The 19,768-nt window shown below is 23.4% G+C and overlaps 1 protein-coding gene across 1 annotated transcript in view; it reads right to left on the bottom strand.

Moving 5' to 3' along the window:
• LOC122504090 (protein timeless homolog) overlaps window positions 1–19,768 on the bottom strand; it is a 710,704-nt gene that overhangs the window by 659,526 nt on the left and 31,410 nt on the right. Inside the window, exons 13-15 of the mRNA XM_043614987.1 lie at window positions 18,635–18,759; window positions 17,977–18,136; window positions 17,770–17,850 (exon numbers count right to left, since the gene is read on the bottom strand). Of these exons, the coding sequence (XP_043470922.1) occupies window positions 17,770–17,850; window positions 17,977–18,136; window positions 18,635–18,759 (366 nt within the window). The remainder of the gene's footprint in view (window positions 1–17,769; window positions 17,851–17,976; window positions 18,137–18,634; window positions 18,760–19,768) is intronic.

Here is a 19,768-nt window from a genome sequence, read left to right as displayed (position 1 = left end):
AAATTTCCAATAATAGAAATTTCGTAATATTGAATAAAAGTTCTAGTAAATAATTGAATTTTGTAGAAGTTAGTGTGGTAATTTTTATAAATAGTTAAATTTCAGATGGTTTCAAATTCAAAATTTTAAAAAATTTCAATTACATATTAACAATATTTAAATCCTAATTTCTTTTGAAAACAAATTTAGTCAAAAATTTTAGAAAAATTATTGAATTTAGAGGATTTACAGTTTAGACTTTTAGAAATTTATATAATTGAATTGTATTATTGAAATAAATTTTATGTTTTAACAAATTTTATTACAATTTTTAAAAGTAATCATGATTTTTGAAGAAAAATGTTTAAAAAAACTTGAAAAACTTTTTTAAAAATAATTGAATTTTACAATTAAAACTTACAAATTAAGTTATTATTAGAATAAGGAAAAGGTTTAAATTCTTTTTGGAAATCAGGAAAAAGTCAAGGAAATAAAAATTATATTTTTGACATTTTTTTTAATAAAATAAAAGCTTTTTCTACTTTTTTGCGCTATAAAGTTGATCTGAGGCTTAGTTTTTTTAAAATTTCAGTTCATATTTTCTTGCAGTTAGTTGACTATTTTAATATGTATATTATTTAATTAAAAAAACCTTTCAATAATTTAAATGTCGAATTATTAAAATTGAAAATAAATAAATTTTTGACGAATGTTAAGTTTTTTTTAAAAATAATTAAACTAACGAAATTCTTTGTCAAAATTATTAAAAACAATTTATTTAGAAAAGAATTTCAGTTCAGAAATTCTAGAAAATAATTAAATTCTGGAGAAGTTGTACACGGAAAAAAATAGTCGCAGAAATTTTCAGCGACTAATCGAAGACTCTCGGATATGAAAGAATCTTTCATGGACTTTTAGAAATGTTCTACGATTTTAGCAGAAATTCTCCAAAAAAAGTCGAGGACTTTCTAAAACCTAGTAGCGGAAAACAGTCTCGGAATTATTCTAACATTTCATAGAAGGTTTCGTCGACGAGTCGCGGAAAATGGTGCGCACAAAAGGTGCTCGCGTTAAAACCAATAAACACTGTTTTTTTAACAGTTTTTTTTAACAATTTATTACAATTGATTGACAAGATTATTATTTTTATTATTCAATGCATCGATATTAATATATACATTATAAAATTTTAAGTAATTTCCGCGACTGTCAATGAAAAATTAGAACGCTGTAGAGTAAATTCAGGTTTGTAATTTTCCGCGACTGTGGCGGAATCGGTTACATGCACGTGGAGTCTTCATTTTCCTCGACAGTCGCGGAAAGTTTCTTCAACTGTAGTCTATTTCTTCAAAAACTGTGAATATGATTTTTAAAACACTTTCCACTAAATCCAAGAGTCTTCAACAAAGTCGAGGAAAATTTCCGCGACTAATTTTTTCCGTGTAGTAGCAATTTTTAGAAATAATTATATTTCATAAAGTTGTAAATTGAAAATAAGAATTGAAGTTCTTTTTCGGATAAATGAAAAGTCAACGTTTCTACAGAAAGTAGAGAAATAGAAAATCAAAATTTTTATGATAATTCTGAATAAAATAATCTTTCATAGAGTGTAAATACTGGATGGATGGTTATGAGAAAAGGTGTAGAATTTGCGGGTTTGAAGTAGAGGGATGGGAGCATGTGTTAGAAAGGTGTATGGGAGGTATGGATGTGGGAGGAATGTTGGATGGGATAGGGGATAGAATAATGTGGATTTTGAATGAAGGGGGGAAAGGGGAAAGATGGATAAATGAGTTGGAGAAAATGAGGAAGGAAAGAATGGTTTAGGGGAATAGGGGTTTGGTTTTTGGGGGTTGATGCGAAATGCATTCTTTATTTCAAGTAGTATTAGTTTTTCATTTTTTCATTTTTGTTTATAAGATAGTGTAAGATTTGCGTGCGTTGTAGTTATAAGGAAATTGTATATATAGGTTAAGCAGTTGTTTTTGTATTAGGGAGTCTCGAACCCTGCGTGAGCAGGGAGAGTAAATAAATAAAAAAAACAATAATCTTTCATGATTTTACCTTTTTCCGTATAAATGAAACAAATTTATGGAAAATATAAATTCAATTGTTTTTGACAAACAGTATCAAAAATCTGTTTTAGGTTAGAAATTATATTCAGTGCATATTTGTTTAAAAAAATTTGTTGGTAAAACTTTGAGAAACTTAAGAGCATATAAAAAACTACTAATCTAGTCAATAATACAATTTGTCCCTCTAAAAAATTCCAAAAGTTTGACAAAGTTTGGTAAAATAATAAATAGGTATTATTATGTTAAATAAAAAATTTGAAAATTCTCGTCTTACTTTCATTTGGATTAAACAAAAAATAGCAAATCCAAAATAAAATAACTAAACCGTTATTTTATTAGAAAGAATTTTCCTTTTCATCAAAAAAATTTTTTTTGATGTTTGCTAGGTTAGGGTTGTAACCTCAAACCCAGATCGATAGAATTTGGAAAAAATCGATATTTATTAGTTGAGAAACTATAACAATTAAATGAACAAGTAATTGTTTATATAAATAAATAAAAAGCCAATATTGTTTATTAGCAAATACATAATTTAGCAAAAGAAAAAAGAGGGGAAACTTTTTGAAATTTCCCGCCTTCAGGGCTAATTGGAATTTTAAGTCAAGTACCTGTCGTTAGATAGCACGGAGTCACCCTTTCTCAAAGTAGAGATTAATTAGGACCCGTATAAGTATGGGGCTGTGGGCCCATGACAACTATCCCTTCCTTATTCTGAATTCTGTAGTCATGTTTCCATACGAGAAGCAAACAGAAGCTTCAGAGGAAGCTGATAAACCTGTCAAAAAGGGCAAAAAGTCCTTAGGCAGGCGAATCCTTAAAGGATTCAAGGCTTTCTTCGTTAATCAGTTGGCTACTGAAGAAGCCATTAAATTTCGAGCTTTCCATTAAGGAATAGCTCGAAAATACCCCCTTGAGCCTTTTTTGGCTCCAAATTTTTTATGGGCTTGAAAAAGCCCAAACAATCTAATTCAAAAATAAAAAATCCAAAAATCCCTCTCAACAAAAGGGTGAGAGAATATTTAATTATAAAAATATTTTCAAATCTTTCGGAAAATCAGTTTTTAAATTGAATATAAGACTGAAAAAAGTCGATTCAAATAAGAACAAAAAAAAATTGAAGGTTGTTTATTTTATTCAGAATTGTCACAAAAATCTTGATTTTCTATTTTCTGTAGAAACGTTAACTTTTCCTTTATACGAAAAATAACTTATTCAATTCTAATTTTCAATTCACAACTTTATGATTTATGAAATATAATTATTTCTAAAAACTGCTACTACAACATCTCCAGAATTAAATTATTTTCTAGAATTTTTGAACTAACATTCTTTTTCAAATAAATTATTTTTAATAATTTTAAAAAAAAATTTAGTTACTTTAAGACGCAAAAAAGTAGAAAAAGCGTTTATTTTATTCAGAAAAATTGTCATAAAAGTAAAATTTTTATTTCCTTGACTTTTCCCTGTTTTCCGAAAAGAATTTAAACCTTTTCCTTATCCCAATAATAACTTAACTTGTAAGTTTTTAACTGTAAAATTCAATTCTTCTTAAATAAATTTTTGATATATTTTTTTAACATTTTCATGATTAAATAAATAAACATTTTTCTTTAAAAATCATGATTACTTTCAAAAATTGTAATACAATTTTTTAAAACACATAATTTATTTCAATAATAAAATTTAATTACATATTTTGAAAAGTTAGAACTTTAATTTCTCTAAATTTAATAATTTGACAGGATTTTTAACTAAATTTGTTTTCAGGAGTTCAATAATTTTAAAAAATTAGTATTTAAATATTGTTATTCAATATTAACAATTGAAATTTTAAAAAAATTTTAATTTGAAACCATTAGAAATTTAACTATTTATAAAAATTACCACACTAAATTCTACGAAATTCAATTACATATTTACTAAAATTTCAATTCAATATTACAAAATTTCTAATTTTCTACTACTCGAAATTATTTTAAATTTAATAATATATTAAAAAATGCGTAATTGAAGAAATTTTTTTCTTTCAAACATTTCAAATTGAAACATTTTGAAATTTAATTATTTATAAACACAAATTTTACAATGACGTATCCAATTATTTTCTGGAATTTTTGACAAAAGATTTTCTCTAAATCAATTATTTTTAATAATTTTCAGAAACTTATTCGAAAATTCATTAATTTTAAATAAAAAAATTCAATTTTATTCATAAAAATTGTAATCTGTAATTTTCGTAGTTTATTTAAAAAAATTTTTAAAATAAAAGAAGAAAATTTAAGAGCATTTTAAAGTTTTCAGTGTTTTCAAAGAACACAGAAATTTTGTAGAATTTCTAGAAATTTGATATTTTTTCCACGACTTTGGATAAAATTTTCTAATTTCTTTGATTTTCCAGACCTGTGGTCAATAAATCTGTTATTGTCAAAATTCATACAATTAAAAAAAACTTGCAAAAAGAATTACGTTCATAAATAAGTCAAAAGTAATTTAAACTCCATAAATGTATAAAATTGAATAATATCTTAAGAAAACTGATAAATGAAGAAATTATTTATCAATGAATTTAGTTAATTACTAACTAATGTTTAATATACATATTATTAAACTTTATAATTTTCTAAAAATATTATTCTAAATATTTTATAAGTTATCGAAATCTGAAACTACAAACAGTAATAAATCGAAATAATAATTAATTTTAATGTAATGCTTTTCATGTTGTAACATTAAAAGCAAACAAGTTAATTAGATAAAAAATTAACAAAACTAATGTCATTGACGAAACAAAACAAAAAAAATTCAACTTATCTATTTCAAAAAAATTTAAAGTAAACTTTTTCAAGGAACTAAATTCTTTACTTTTGTTAAGCCTTTTATTTATAATTAAAAATAAATGTTTAATTAAAGTTACTCAAAATACTAGTTTTTGAAAATGTTAATTTGTAACCTGTTTTGAAACTATTTTTAAAAATTTTCATAACTCTTCTAATATTTAATTATTTTCTAAAATTTTTAAATAAAATTTTTAAATGAAATTAATTAATTCAAATTAATAATTTAATCATTTTGTGGTTTTTTAAAAGTTTCTATAAGGTGAAAATGAAAATTTGAAGACATTTTAAGGTTTTCATGTATTTTCAAAGGACACAAAAAATAAAAATTTTTGTAGCTTTTCACACGGAGAGAAATTTATAGTAGTGGGTAACATAATTGTGGTTAGGGTGACCATCTTTAATGCTACGTATACAGACAGCTATCTAGATAGTCACTGTTACCATCAATATCATCAGGAGTAACATCTTGGTAATACGGGGTAGCATAACTATATTTTTTTTAGCATCTGTGATGGTTGGCAGTAGCATAATGATAGTATCGTGTAACATCATCTTTTTAACATAAAAATCTCACTATCCATTTCTCTCACTGCAGTGACAATTACATAAAAAAAACTTGCAAAAAATGTAACTCTTTACAGAAAATGATTTGACTATATAATAGTTATTTTACACACAACGAAAGTCGAAATAAATTACATTTTATACCAAAAAAGTGGTATTTTTTGTAAATTCGATTAAACAAACATTTTGTTGAGCATATCTTCTACTTTATGAAAATTGTGTTAAATGGTGGATTCCAACGTCAGTTCAACACACTTATTTTCATGACTTGTTGGGATTTGGCTGTACTTTTGTAAATTCATTACTTTTATAGTGATAAACAACTCCACCAAATATTTTTTCAAAATTTTGAAAATTACCAAAAATATGTCATTTTCAAAATTTTTGTCTTTTTTTTTAAAGTGCTATAACTTTGGTTCTAATTAACCGATTTTGGATTTTAAAAAAAGGATTTTTTTAGTTTTAAGTATATTTTAAGTTAAAATTAATATAAAAAAAAAATTCAAAAAATGTTTTTTTTGAAACTTTGAAAAATTAAAAATCCGTTTGTGAAAAAACATCATCTTCGATTTTTTTTTTAATTTTACTAAATGTTAGGGCAAATGTGCTTTACATGTCCTGTAAATTTCATCTTGGGATCTCAAAGGGATTCGGAGTAAAAAAATAAAACGTAACCACAAATTACGAACATATGGGGCAAAATTCCTCAACTGCCCAGGTAAAAAAATGAATTTTCTCTAAACTTTGTTAAAATGTTACTATTATTAGTAGAAGTGTAAATATTTTGAATTTGATAAAATATTTTTTGAGTTATGGAGTTTCAAAATTTTTATTTTTTTGAAAATATCTTTTTTTCGATTTAATATATTTCTAAGTAAAATTAATCAAATTTAAAGTATGAATAGTGGTTTTTAAAGGGGTTTTCACGGGCTATAAGCTGGTGACCTTTTTTCTATGAGCCATGTAAAAATCAGAGTGGGACCATGAGAATTTTTGAGGAAAATAATAATTTATCATTATTTGACATAGAAAATGATGATTTATAATTAATTTCTTAAAAAAGTTCTATGGTCCCACTCTGATATTTACATGGCTCATATGAAAAAAGGCAAGCTTTCGATTGGGGTAGGTTACAAAAAAATAAAAAACACCGATTTTGAGATACAGTAGAACTTGGTTAATACGATTCTGTAGGGACCACACTAAGAATGCGTCTTATGCGGGAAAACGTATTAGGTGGGATATAAAATGTATGTCTTTAATTGCAGGGACCATCATAAATGAGCGTCTTAAACGGGAAATCGTATTAAACGGGATCGTATTAACCGGGTTCTACTGTATATTGATATGATATTTATGGAATATTCACATGCGTACCGGAAATTCTTTTCAATTTTTGTAATATATTTTGAGAACAGTTATCTTAAGTCTCACAATTTAAGTTTAATACTTTCATCAAAAAAATTGTTAATTCAGTAGGAAATTTCTCTTAGTACCAAAATCTGAATGACACTCAGTTTTTACAATTTTTTAAGATTAATAATTTTTGCCAAAAATTATTATTATTGAATTTTCTAATTTTTTTTCAAAGTTGTGAAATTAAGTAATTTTTATCAAACAATATTTATATATTATATATTATTAGAGGGTAAAGGGCAAAGGGTCTGCTGATTTTTGCAAAACTTCGTGGGATTATAGTTCTATATAAGAGACTTCTTTCGCCCAAATTTTTTCAAAAAAAATTCAAAATTGTTGAAGATTTTATTTTGAAAAATTTTAAAAATTTTATTTTGATTTTATTTTATTTTATTTTGAATTTTAATATTAATTTTATAAAATTTTGAATATCTCGGAATATTGTTTATGGATATTTATGAAATTTACACATTTTTCAGATAAAAGTATGTACTTTAAAATGCAAATAAAGTTAATAAAAAAAATTAATTTTTTTAAACAATTTTGTGTTTATTTACTCCTCTTGGAGAAAAATGTTATTAATATATTTGGATTCCTTATGAATTTACCTTTATTTTCATAAACAAAAATTGATGGAAACTCAACTGGGTCCGGAGATATTGAAGTTTTTGTAAAAAATAGGCCTAGTTGCAGCAGCAATGCACGACTACGGTAACGTACTACGCGACTTGTGCAGTATGGTGGGTTTTTGGAAAATCTTTGTTTTCAAAAAATTCGTTTTTCGGTCAGTTTTATTATATATTGAAAAATTCGACTGAAGGGACAATTTTTTAGTGCTTGATTTACATTTTTTCATTCCTTGTCCCCCTTTTATGTGCGTTTTTCGTTTGGAAGGCTGCATTTTATTTTTTTTCTTGCCTGCGGGTTTTTTGCAATACATTTCGACAGTCAGATTGTGAATTATACTGAGTAACCCGAACGTGGACGCGGGACGGTAAATCCCTTTTGTTTTAGTTCACAAAAGCGTTTGTTGTAATGGGGTTAAAGAGTGAACAGAAAGCTGGGATTTATCGAAGCGAACAGGCACGCATGCGAGAATCAACTCCCGCCACAAATGCAAACACCAATGGTACCTATGTAGGAGAAACCTATTTCTTTAATTAACGGGTCTTTTGTTGATTCCAATATATCATCTTTGCCGTTGGCAAAAAAAAAAGAAAAAAAGAAGAAGAAAAGAACTTCAACTCGGTTCCTAGATGTTTGTACTTCGTCTTTCATTACATTTCCTTTTTATTCTCCAAAACTGAACTTAATTTCTAACGCTTATTACTTAATTTTCTCTCAATTTCCTTTTTACCCAGAGCATGATATTTCTTTCCTTACTCTCTAAATATAAATTAGTTAAGATAAATATAATCGAGTTTCATTTCTAAAAAAATATATATCTAATAATAATAAAATAAAATAAAACTAGCAACAATTCGCGCTCTAAAGCGCGCGGCTAACTTCTTACTGCCTTTTTAAATAAAATTTATTAGCAATTTTAAAAATAATATAGAATTTAAAAATTTTTCTAATTTAAATTTTTGTTGAAAACACTAAAAAAATTCAATTTTGAAGAAATTACAAATAATTGCAGAAATTCAATTTATTATTTTCAAAAAAAAAATAATAAAATTCAACTATATTCAAAACTTGAAAAAAATTCTCGTAAAAATCCCAATTATCTTTCTAAATAACAAAATTCTTCTCCAAAGTTCTATTAGGGTAAGTGTACTAATTCCTGCGGTATTTTGGTCAAGACGTCTTTTAACTATAAAATATAATTTTTATATTGATCAAATTGAACTTATGTCTTATTAAATTTGTAGTTTGTGCAGGGCTCGAACCAGTGAAAGTATTTAAAAATACGGACTTTACGGACCAAAAATGAAAAATTACGGACCATTTACGGACCAATTACTGACAAAAATATATAAGAGTACATTTTACTTAAAACTATAAATTAGATTTTTTCATAACTAAATAACATGAAGATATCGATAAGCAATCGATTACTTCATGTTTTATAATAATTAAAGATAGAGTGATAAAATCATTATCAATTCAATTATTATTTTCAAGAATTTTTAACTAAAATTCTTCTGAAAATCGATTATTTTTAATAATTTTCGAAAAAGTTCTTTGACAATTTTCAAATCCATTTGTTTACAATATTCAATTTTACGAAATTTCAATTATTTGTAAATTCTTCAATTAAATATGTATATTAGAAAATAAAAACTTTAAATAATATAAAAAAATCAGCAATTAAACTTTTTCAAAAAAAAAATTAATTCCACAGAATTGTTAGTTAAAAATATGAAAAATTCAAATTTTCAAAGATTTGTATCTGAAACCTTTTCAAAATTTAATTATTTCTAAAACTTTACGCTCTAATACTTTTAATATTCAATTATAATCTAAAATTTTAACTGAAATCCATTTATAAATCAATTTTTATGAGAAAATTCTACGAGAATTTCATTATTTAAAAACAAAAAAAACAATTTATTGAAAATTTATTGAATATTTACATATGTTTCTTAAAATTGAATTCTTTTAAAGAATTGTATCTATCAATTTTCAAATAATTTGAATTCTTTTGCAAAATTTTATTAAAATAGTAGATATTAAAAATAATTAAATTAGGGAAAATTTTTGAAAATAATTGAAATTTTTCCAAGAATTTTATTAAAATTTTTGAAAATAATTGATATTTTGGAGAAGAATTTAATTATCTCTAAAATTTTGACGAGAATTTAAAAAATTTTTGAACATAATTGAATTTTTGCGAAGAATTTTATTACTTTTGAAAATAATTGAATTCCTTCAATCATTTGTAATTTCTCTAAAATTATCCGAATTATATCGTATAACTTACGTACTTTACGGACCTTTTTCAATCGAATTACGGACTTTACGGACCTTTTTTAAAAAAAACGGACTTTTACGGACTTCAAGCAAAGTTACGGACTTTTACGGGATTTACGGACCTAGTTCGAGGCCTGATGTTGACTTGTGTTATTTATATTAATTTTTAATAATTTTCTGAAATTTGATAAAATCTTTTCAAAATAATTGAGTTTTTAAAAAGTATAAAAAAAAATAATCCAATTTTTGAAGAATTTTAATTAAAAATGATTTCTTCGAAATTTTAATAAATCCAAAAAAGTAAATTTTAAAAAATTTTAATTTACTTTGTTCAAAGGTAATTGAATCTTAAAAAATTATAATAAAACAATTTGAAAATTAGTTTTTTATAAATAGGTATTGTAATGTAATTGAATTATAATTATAATTCAATTTCTAAAAAGAATTTTTGTCTAATTTAAAAAAAAACTAATTAATTTTTTGAAGAATGTTAATTAAAAATTTTAAACATTATTTTTTTCTCCAAAATATTAAAAATAATTTTAAAATGTTATTATTTTTTTTATGTATTTGTATTATCGGAAATATGTAATCGAAAATATTAAAAATAATTGAACTTCAAAATTTATTCAAAAATATTTTAATATTATTTTTATAGTTATCTAATTTTCATAAATTTTTATTTTTATTAAATTTACACTTGAAGATTTTTCATTAAAATTTTTGTGAATTCAATTATTTCCAAAATTTTCAATTAAAATTCTTTAAAAGTTAATTTTCAAAAATTGTAATTAAATAATTGAAAAATATTATTTATTTTCAATTAAATTTTACAAAATTTCAATTATTCAAAATATTTTTAATTGTAAATTTTAAAATTTTAATTAGAAAAATTATTCAAAAATAACGTTTTTAAGATTTATCTATAGTTATACTTTTCACACAATAAAAATCGAAATAAGCTGCATTTTATACTAAAAATGTTTAAATATTTATTTAAAAATTAAGTTATTGATGTTTACGAACAATTTTACAATTAAAGAAATTAGTAAATTAATTGTAAAAACAAAATTAAATTTTTGTGGCAACCCTGTTTTGAAAACAATAAAAATTTATCATTAGTTAAAAATTTAACGACAGTTTAAAAAATTTTAAATAAATTACAATATAAAAAATATTAAATAATATTGCCGCTTAAAAGTACCGTTGCAATATTATATTATAAATTTGTAAAACAATATAAAAACTCATTTTAATTGCACGAAGTATAAAACAATGAACGATAATGAAATTCTCGGGAAAATTAGAAATAAATGAAGTGTTTTAAATGAAACTGTTTTTCAAGCTAAAAATTTCAATGGACAATCAATTTGTTAAATTGTGAATGGACGAAATTTTAGTATATATACATACATACATATATAGAGTCCTCTCTACAAGGCAGAAAATACACAATTTAAATTTTTAATTCGTCACTTTTATACAATGGATACTTTTAACGCAATACCATTTCCACCCTATCTCATAATTGGAATTGTTCTATTTTTAACGTGTAGGATATGCGATTTATAAAAAAAATCAAAAAGAATAATTTAATAAATTAAGCACTTATTGATTTTTAATTTATACTTTTTATTCGCAGATAATTTCTCATCTACGAATAATTATTTGAATATTTAATCACACAAATTTAATATTTAACTCTTTGATTGGAATTTTAATTTTATGAAATATTTAACATTTGATAGATTAAATATTACTCTAACTGCTCAATTTGAAAATATTTCTCTCCTTCTACATGAAATCTATATTTTATCAGTAGTATAAAAATAGTAATATCACTAAAAACAAACGAGAAATCGATAAATCAGAAAGGAGTAAAAAATTTATTCCAATTGGAGTGAGAAAGGAAGAGACTTTACGAAATTTACAGGAACTGAAATTTTATCACCCACTTTACTCTATAAATTTTTGAATTAGTAAAAATTCTTACTACTACCTTAAATGAGGTGCAGTAGAAACTTGTAATCATAAGTTGTCAAAATTACCACTTGATAGAAAATTAAATAGGCGATTGATTCAATTTTAGAATTTTCTTTTGATGTAATTAAAATTTTAAATGTTTTCTTTTTACTGTCATTGGAAAACAACAAATTTTCTAATAATCAGAAATTATTTTCTAGAAATTTAGGTCGAACTTTGTACTGAAAATTTGAATGCATTAGCTAGCTTTAAGAAAAATTCATTGATTGTTTTTTGGAGCAATCATTATTAAAATATTTGAAAACAATTGAATTCTTGAAAAGAGTTTTTTGAAAATTTTTGAAAATAATTGAATTTTTATGAAGCATGTTTTTTTAAAAATTTTGAAAACAATGGAATTCTTGAGAAGAATTTCATCAAACATTTTTGAAAAAAGGTAATTGAATTTCTGTTATTGTTTGAGAAAATAATTGAATTCTTGAAAAGAGTTTTATGAAAATTTTTGAAAATAATTGTATTTTTGTGAAAAATATGGTTTTAAAATTTTTTTTTAAATAATTGAATATTTTTAAAGGATATTTTTATAAAAATTTAAAAAATAATGGAATTCTTGAGAAGAATTTTTTAGAAGCAAAAAATTGATTTAAAAAAGTTTCCCTCCATTATTTTCAAAAATTGCAATATTTTTAAATAGAATTTTAGAAAATTTCACTTATTTCAGAAAATTTTAATTACTTGTTTGTTTATAAACATTAGATTATCTTTAAAAAATAGACGACTTCTTTTCAGGCCTCCGATCGACCTTTTTAAAATCAACATGTTGATTAATATAGAGTAAAAAATCTGGTAACTGTGAACAAATCTTTCGAAATTTAAAAATACTTGAAAACGCATTTAAATAACATTGAAATTTCACTGTCAATTTTTTTGTTTTCATAAAATAAATTGGTCTTCATCGGTTATGAGACAATTTTTTTTCTCTCATAAAAATTCATGAATCTATATTTACTCTGTGAAAAAGTTTCCAACATTAAAAAAAAACAAAAAATTATATCTTTATATTCCAGTTTAAATAAAAATACACAATCCGTTTATTCTATTTCGCTACCAGGAAAATAAATTTTCAGAATAAGGACAATTGTTAGAAAAAAAAAAAGAATTTTTTATCTCTAGAGAAGAAAAAAAAGTATGGAGAAAAGCTACTCTGCTACTTTAATTAAAGCAGAATCTTCAAAATGTAACTTTTCTTTTTTTCGAATCTGAATATCTTCTACAATAAAGCTTTTCGAACAATAAAGAGTATTATAAAGAGCGAGGAGAATATTTTTGTAATTCTTGAGAAAAACGAAAATTTGAATGAATCGAGAGAAAAAAAGGGAAAAAGAAAAAAAAGGAAAAAAAAGTAGAGAATTGTGTTGGAGGCTTTTGTGAATATTGGAATAACGCGTCTAGTGTATTCCCATTAAAAGTGAGGGCGGTTGAAGAGAGAAAAAAAGGAGATCGCGTTTCAGCAAAGGGTTGAGCAGCGATATTCATGCTAATAACTTCCGACAGTATTAATGTCGCACCCTGCACCGTCGCTACCTCTATTTTACTTGTGGGTGGAGGAGGTGGTTGCATCGCCTTGCACACAATGGGATTCCAGACAACGTTATACCCTCGCCTTATGTATACAGCGGAATAAAAGGATATAGCATACTGCTGCTTGGCACACAACCTCCTCTCTTATCTTGCCCGATATTATTAATAACACATTTATGGTAATACTTAGTCTTAGGTATTACGGTAATCAATATAATACCTCTGGCTCCTTACATATCTCAACGTGAATGAGGATTCAGAATCCTTGTACTCGTGGTTAGTTTGCCTAGCAAATACTCCACTTCCAGCTTTCCAACCACGATCTTCGACTTGAAGCCTAGATATCTGTCGAGGTTTAGTTGTGGTTTTACTCAACAATTTATCTCTCATGTAATTTACCATCAAAGCAGAGAAACGGAAAGAGAAAGAGGAAATTCAAGTTACAATTGATAAATAACTTTTGCAAACTGTTAATCAACATTTTTCCATTGCTCACTATTTCGAAGTGCGAATATCGTTTATCGAATATCGTTATAGATTTGTCAGCTATTTTCATCATTTTTTCCCTTTTTCGCCTTCTTTATGATTCGACTAGCAACAATTCGCGAGCGAATGAATAGCAATGAACTCACTTTTTTTAAAAATAAAATTAGCTTTAAAAATAATAGAATGTACAAATTTTGAATTCAAATTATTTTTCATAAAGATAAAATATTAATTGGAATACAGTTTTAATAGTGTTATAACTATAATAATCATATATTCTGAGACAGAGAATTTAGGGAAAAGTCAGAGATTTTTATTAAAAGTGCTGGAAAAAATTAAATTATTCGAATTCATAAGAAAATTCTGAATTTTGGTTTCTCTTTTGTTTGCGCCTCATAAACTATGAAATTACCACGAATTCTAATATAAAACCTTTAATTTTTTTTATTTCTGACAATAACTTCTTTCTAAATTACTTAATTCTCGAAGAACTATCATAACATTATTATTCATAAATTATTTCATGAATAATTTTACTTTAATATTTCAAAATTAATTGAAGAAGAATTTTAGTTAAAAACACTAAAACAATACAATTTTGGAAAAGTTGAAAATGATAGCAAAAATTCAATTATTTTCAAAAGTAATAAAATTTTTCGCATAAATTCAATTACGTTCAAAAATTCTCGTAAAAATTTCAATTATCTATATAAATAATAAAATTCTTCTCTGAAATTCAATTATTTTAAAAAGTTAAAAGAAAATTTTTTGCAAGAATTCAATTATTTTCAATATAATTGTAATTAAATTCCTCGAAAGAATTCAATTATATTTAATAATTTTAATAATGATTGCTTTAAAAAAAACAATCATTTTCAAAATTTAAAATACAAAATGCTTCAAAAAATACAATTATTTTCAAAAATTTTAATAAAACTCTTCTCAAGAATTCAATTATTTTCTCAAACAATACATTTTTTAAAAAGAAATTCAATTATTTTCAAAAATTTTGATAAAATTCTTCTCAAGAATTCTATTGTTTTCAAAATTTTTAATAAAACATTATTCATAAAAATTCAATTATTTTCAAAAATTTTAATAAAATTCTTGTGAAAGAATTCAATTATTTAAAAAAATTAAAAGACAATTTTTGCAAGAATTTAATTATTTTCAGTATAATTGTAATTAAATTCCTCGAAAGAATTCAATTATTTTCAAAAATTTTAATATTGATTGCTCTAAAAAATACAATTATTTTCAAAAATTTTAATAAAACTCTTCTAAAAAATTCAATTATTTAAAAAAAAATTTAATAAAATTCGTTGCAAGAATTTAATTGTTTTCAAAAATACTAAAATTATTCGCATGATTTAAATTATTTTTAATTCAATTTTTAATAAATTCCTCGATAAATGTAATAATTTTTTGAAATTTTATTGAAATTCTTGGAAAGAAATCAATTATTTTTATAACTGTTGATTACATTCTTTATAAGAATTAAATTTTAAGAAATTATCACTTATTCTTTCAATTATTTATTTTTCTATTTAAATAATTAAATTCTCGTAGAACTTTCTTATAAGAATTTAATTAAAAATGAATTCCAGTTACAAATTTTCGATAATAATTAAATATTAGAAGCGTTATGGTATTTCAAAAGATTTTTAAATTGAAATCTTTGAAAATTTGAATTTTTCATACTTTTAACTGACAATTGTGTAGAATTAATAATTTTATTGAAAAAGTTTAATTGTTTTTTTTTTAATTATTTGAAGTTTTTATTTTCTAATAAATATTTAATTGAAGAACTTCCGAGTAATCGAAATTTCGTAAAACTGAATTGTAATCAAACGAATTTGAACATTCTCAAAGAACTTTTTCAAAAAATTATTAAAAATCGTTGATTTAGAGGAGAATTTTAGTTAAAAATGTTAGAAAATAAGAATTGAATTGGAATGGAATGATGAAAATAATTTTGAAGAAGTTATAGCAACAATATTCTTATAATATAAAATAATGATTTTATCAGTCGGTCATTTTTAATTATTATAAAACATGAAGAAATCGATCACTCTGAGTCATTATACCTAGTTAATTAATTTTTGATGTCCTAAACAAATGTTTAAAAATGAAAACATAAATATTCAATCACAATTTTTAAAACACTTAATTTCTTCAGATTTTCTAAATTAAATTATTCAAAACGTCAATATTTTTGTTAAATTAATACTCAAGTGTTTCCTATTATTATTTATTTTTCCACAGGAATTAAAATTATATAATAATTAGCGCGCGGTACATGATATTTATTTTATTATTATTATGCAAATTACAAAATGTTTTATTTTCAAATATAAATTTTTTAATCATTTCATACTCAAAATTTAAAAAATTCACTTATTATGTACATAATTATTATTGATTATGTTTTCAAAAATTGTAATATAATTCTTGGAAAGAATTTAATTATTTTCATACATAATAACATTCTTCGGAAAAATTCAATTATTTTTTATAAAATGTAAAATATTTTGCAAATATTCAATTATTTTCTAAAATTTCAACTGAATTTTCTTTTAATTAATTCTTACCAGAATTTAACTACGAGAATTGAACTATTTAAATACAAAATTTTTTATATTTTATATATTTATTTTAATTTAAGTACTAACTGAATTACTTTTTTAACATAAACACAATTTCCATTTAGCCGAAATATAATTTGTTAACAATATTTTTTCACTACAAAATCATTTCTACAATTTCTACAAAATGACAACATTTTGGAAAAATGCTAATTTGGAAAAATAAAGAATCAATGAAATGAGGAATTTTTCATTTGTAAACTCAGTATTTATGAAAATTTATTCCTATTTTAAATTTAAAAAAAAGTTATTTAAATTCAAGAGTAGAGTTGAAAATGTTGAAATTAAAAAATATTTGCGTTTTTTAATGTTGAAATGATTTCAATAAAAGTGAATATAGATTTTTCAGTGATTGGTGAATTTTTATAAAAGTGAAAAATTGTCTCTTAACTGATGGAAACGACTTTATTTTATGAAAAAAAATTGAATTTCTCTTTGTTATTTTAGTCCAATTTAAAATATTTTCAAACTTTGAAAAATTTTATCACAACAGCTGTTACCAGAATTTTTTTTGTTACATTATTAGAAAGCTATTTTATAAGTTGACTTTATTTTTTTCAATTACCTATTGGCTTTTTATTGAATGCAGAGTAAAATAGAAAAGAGAGTGACGAATTTTTCTGTAATTTTCTATTAATTATTAACCAAATTTATAATAATCAAGGTAAAAGATTTATTTAATTCAATTGTTATTAAATATTCACCAAATTCACAAATAACTCCATATTATTTTTTGTATTAGAATATTTTAAATTTTATTCGATTTTATTCTATTTTTAACAGATAGAAATAATTATTTCCGTAGAAAAAATTATTTACTTGATAATTTAATTTTTTCCAACTTGAAAACCAATCTCTCCAAATTTGACTTTATTTAATCGAAATGATAAACAAATGATTTGACATTCAATTAATTTCTCGTAATTATTTCCAAAAATTCTTATTAAATTGAAAAGAATTTAAAAATGAAAAATATTTCAATAGATGAAATTTTACTAGTGAATATATGACTTTTTTTTATTAAAGTGTTTGCAAAAATACCAAAATGGGAAAAAATCCGGAATCATGATTATCCTGAAAGCTTCAAATCCCCTTTTACTTTTTCATCACTAGTGAAAAGCTTTTATTTTTAATTTTTGTATTTACCTCCTTTCATGGAATATAATAGAGAGAATTTCATATACCGTGTATTTTCTCACCAAATAATTATAAAATATTCATGTCAGAATAAATCAATAATTTCAACAAACAAGTAGAAATAAAAAATAAAAAGTAGAAAAAAAAACTTACCTTGCAGCACGAAAAAGTCCAATCGACTCCTCGAGTTGTTTTTTGCGAAGGAATATTTGAATTCTCTTCATGGCATCATTCCTGAAAGAAAAATAAATTAATATTTTACACTAATTAACAAAACAACTAAAATGTTATAATTAAATGAAAAAAAAAATTGAGAGAAAGAGAAAATAAAAATGAACATCAAAGAGAAATGAAATTTACTTTTGCTCATCTATTGGGGTGTCCAGTGTGGCATCAAAAGGCATCACAACTGGAATCTGATTTGATTGCATAACAGCTGACAATTCTGGTCCAACATCATCCCATCGATCTTCCAAACTCAGTACAACTGGCGGTGCTTGTGATTTTCCTTTGACAGGCTCTATACAAAAATTGAGAGAGAGAAAAAAAGTGCTTGAAATGACAAGAAAGATGTTGATATATTATTGCAGTCAAAAGATGTTCAGGTGAAAAAAAATCAAGAAAAAAAGAGAAAGAGACAGAGAGAGAGAGAGAGAAAGAAATAAAGCACCCGCAAGACTATTGATTTTTCTCTGTGCAAATATATACACCAACGATAAATCTAATTCGCGAACCTCGTTTCCTAAACGAATTTCATTTCTCCCTATAAGATGAATCTGTCAATTTATAGTCGTCTTGAAATTTTGTTAGAAAAGATCTTCGAAATCAATATCCGCGCGATATATAAATATTGTATGTATGTGCAAGTTGAACTTCAATTTAAAGTAATATAAAATTTTGTAAATTTGATATACCAGAATATCTCTCTCTATATATAAATGAAATAAAATGGAAAATTCAATTTCAAAATTCCATATTTATAAGCAAAGAATATTACGTGATTTCGAAGTAAACTCACTTTTCGTGCGTTTCTTGGATTTTTTCTTTTTATTCTGAACAATAACGGTTCTTCCTTTACCGCAAAAATGCTCAAGGGTTTTCAGGAAAATGTGTGTCGTCACCGTGAGATCGACGAGATATGCCCTGAAAAAAATGAAAATAAATCAAATTCTGTGATTTTTCAAATTTTTAATTTATCAACTATACGAAAAACATGGTTAATATAATCCATAAATAATTATACAATTTCAGGCATCGAATCCATGGTGTACTATTTTCGTTCAACAAAATTCCCGATTTTAATCCTAATTTTTCCCGGTTTTTTTTTCTCATCAAATTTAAATTTATTTAATTTCGAACATAAATAAATCTACAAATGGCTTCCAAAATTTCTATTAGAGTTTTTATGAATAATTAAATAATTTTGACGAGTTTATTTAAATTTTTTGAAAATAATGTTTTTTGAATAATTTTAATTAAAAATTTGGAAAATAATTGAATTAAACAAAGAATTTTTTCAATTTTTTTAAATAATCTTGTCTGTTTATAATTATAATTGAAAATTTGATTAATTCAATCTTATTAAAATGTATTGATATCTACTAATTGAATTTTCCAAAGAATTTTACTGTTTATAAAAGTAATTGAATCCTTCAAAAGAATGTTATTATTCGAAAATAAAATTTTTACCAAGTGATAAATTCTTTTAAATATAGAATGTTATTATTTATGAAAATAATTAAATGTTTGCGTAGAATTTTATTAGAATTTTTGAAAATAATTGAATTGTGGAGAACAATTTAATTATTTATAAAAATAATTGAAATTTTGAGAAGAATTTAAAAAAATTTTTAAACATAATTGAATTTTTGAGAAGAATTTTATTACTTTTGAAAATAATTAAATTTTTTTTAGAATTTTATGGATATTTATGAAAATAATTGAATTCTTGTGAACAATTTCATTATTAAATAATATTCAAAAGAATTTAGTACCTAAATCTGAAAAATTTTGCTATTTATGGAAATAATTGGATTCTTTCGGCGAAGTTTAATCAAATTTTTCAGAATAATTACATTTTTCGTGGAATTCGATTAAAATTGTACCTATTAAAAATAATTGAAATTCTGCAATGAGTTTTACTATTTATGAA

The sequence above is a fragment of the Leptopilina heterotoma genome, unplaced genomic scaffold, assembly GCF_015476425.1.
Source record: "Leptopilina heterotoma isolate Lh14 unplaced genomic scaffold, ASM1547642v1 Lhet_278, whole genome shotgun sequence".
Taxonomy (NCBI): Eukaryota; Metazoa; Arthropoda; class Insecta; order Hymenoptera; family Figitidae; genus Leptopilina; species Leptopilina heterotoma.
This window is presented reverse-complemented; position numbering and strand designations above follow the sequence as displayed.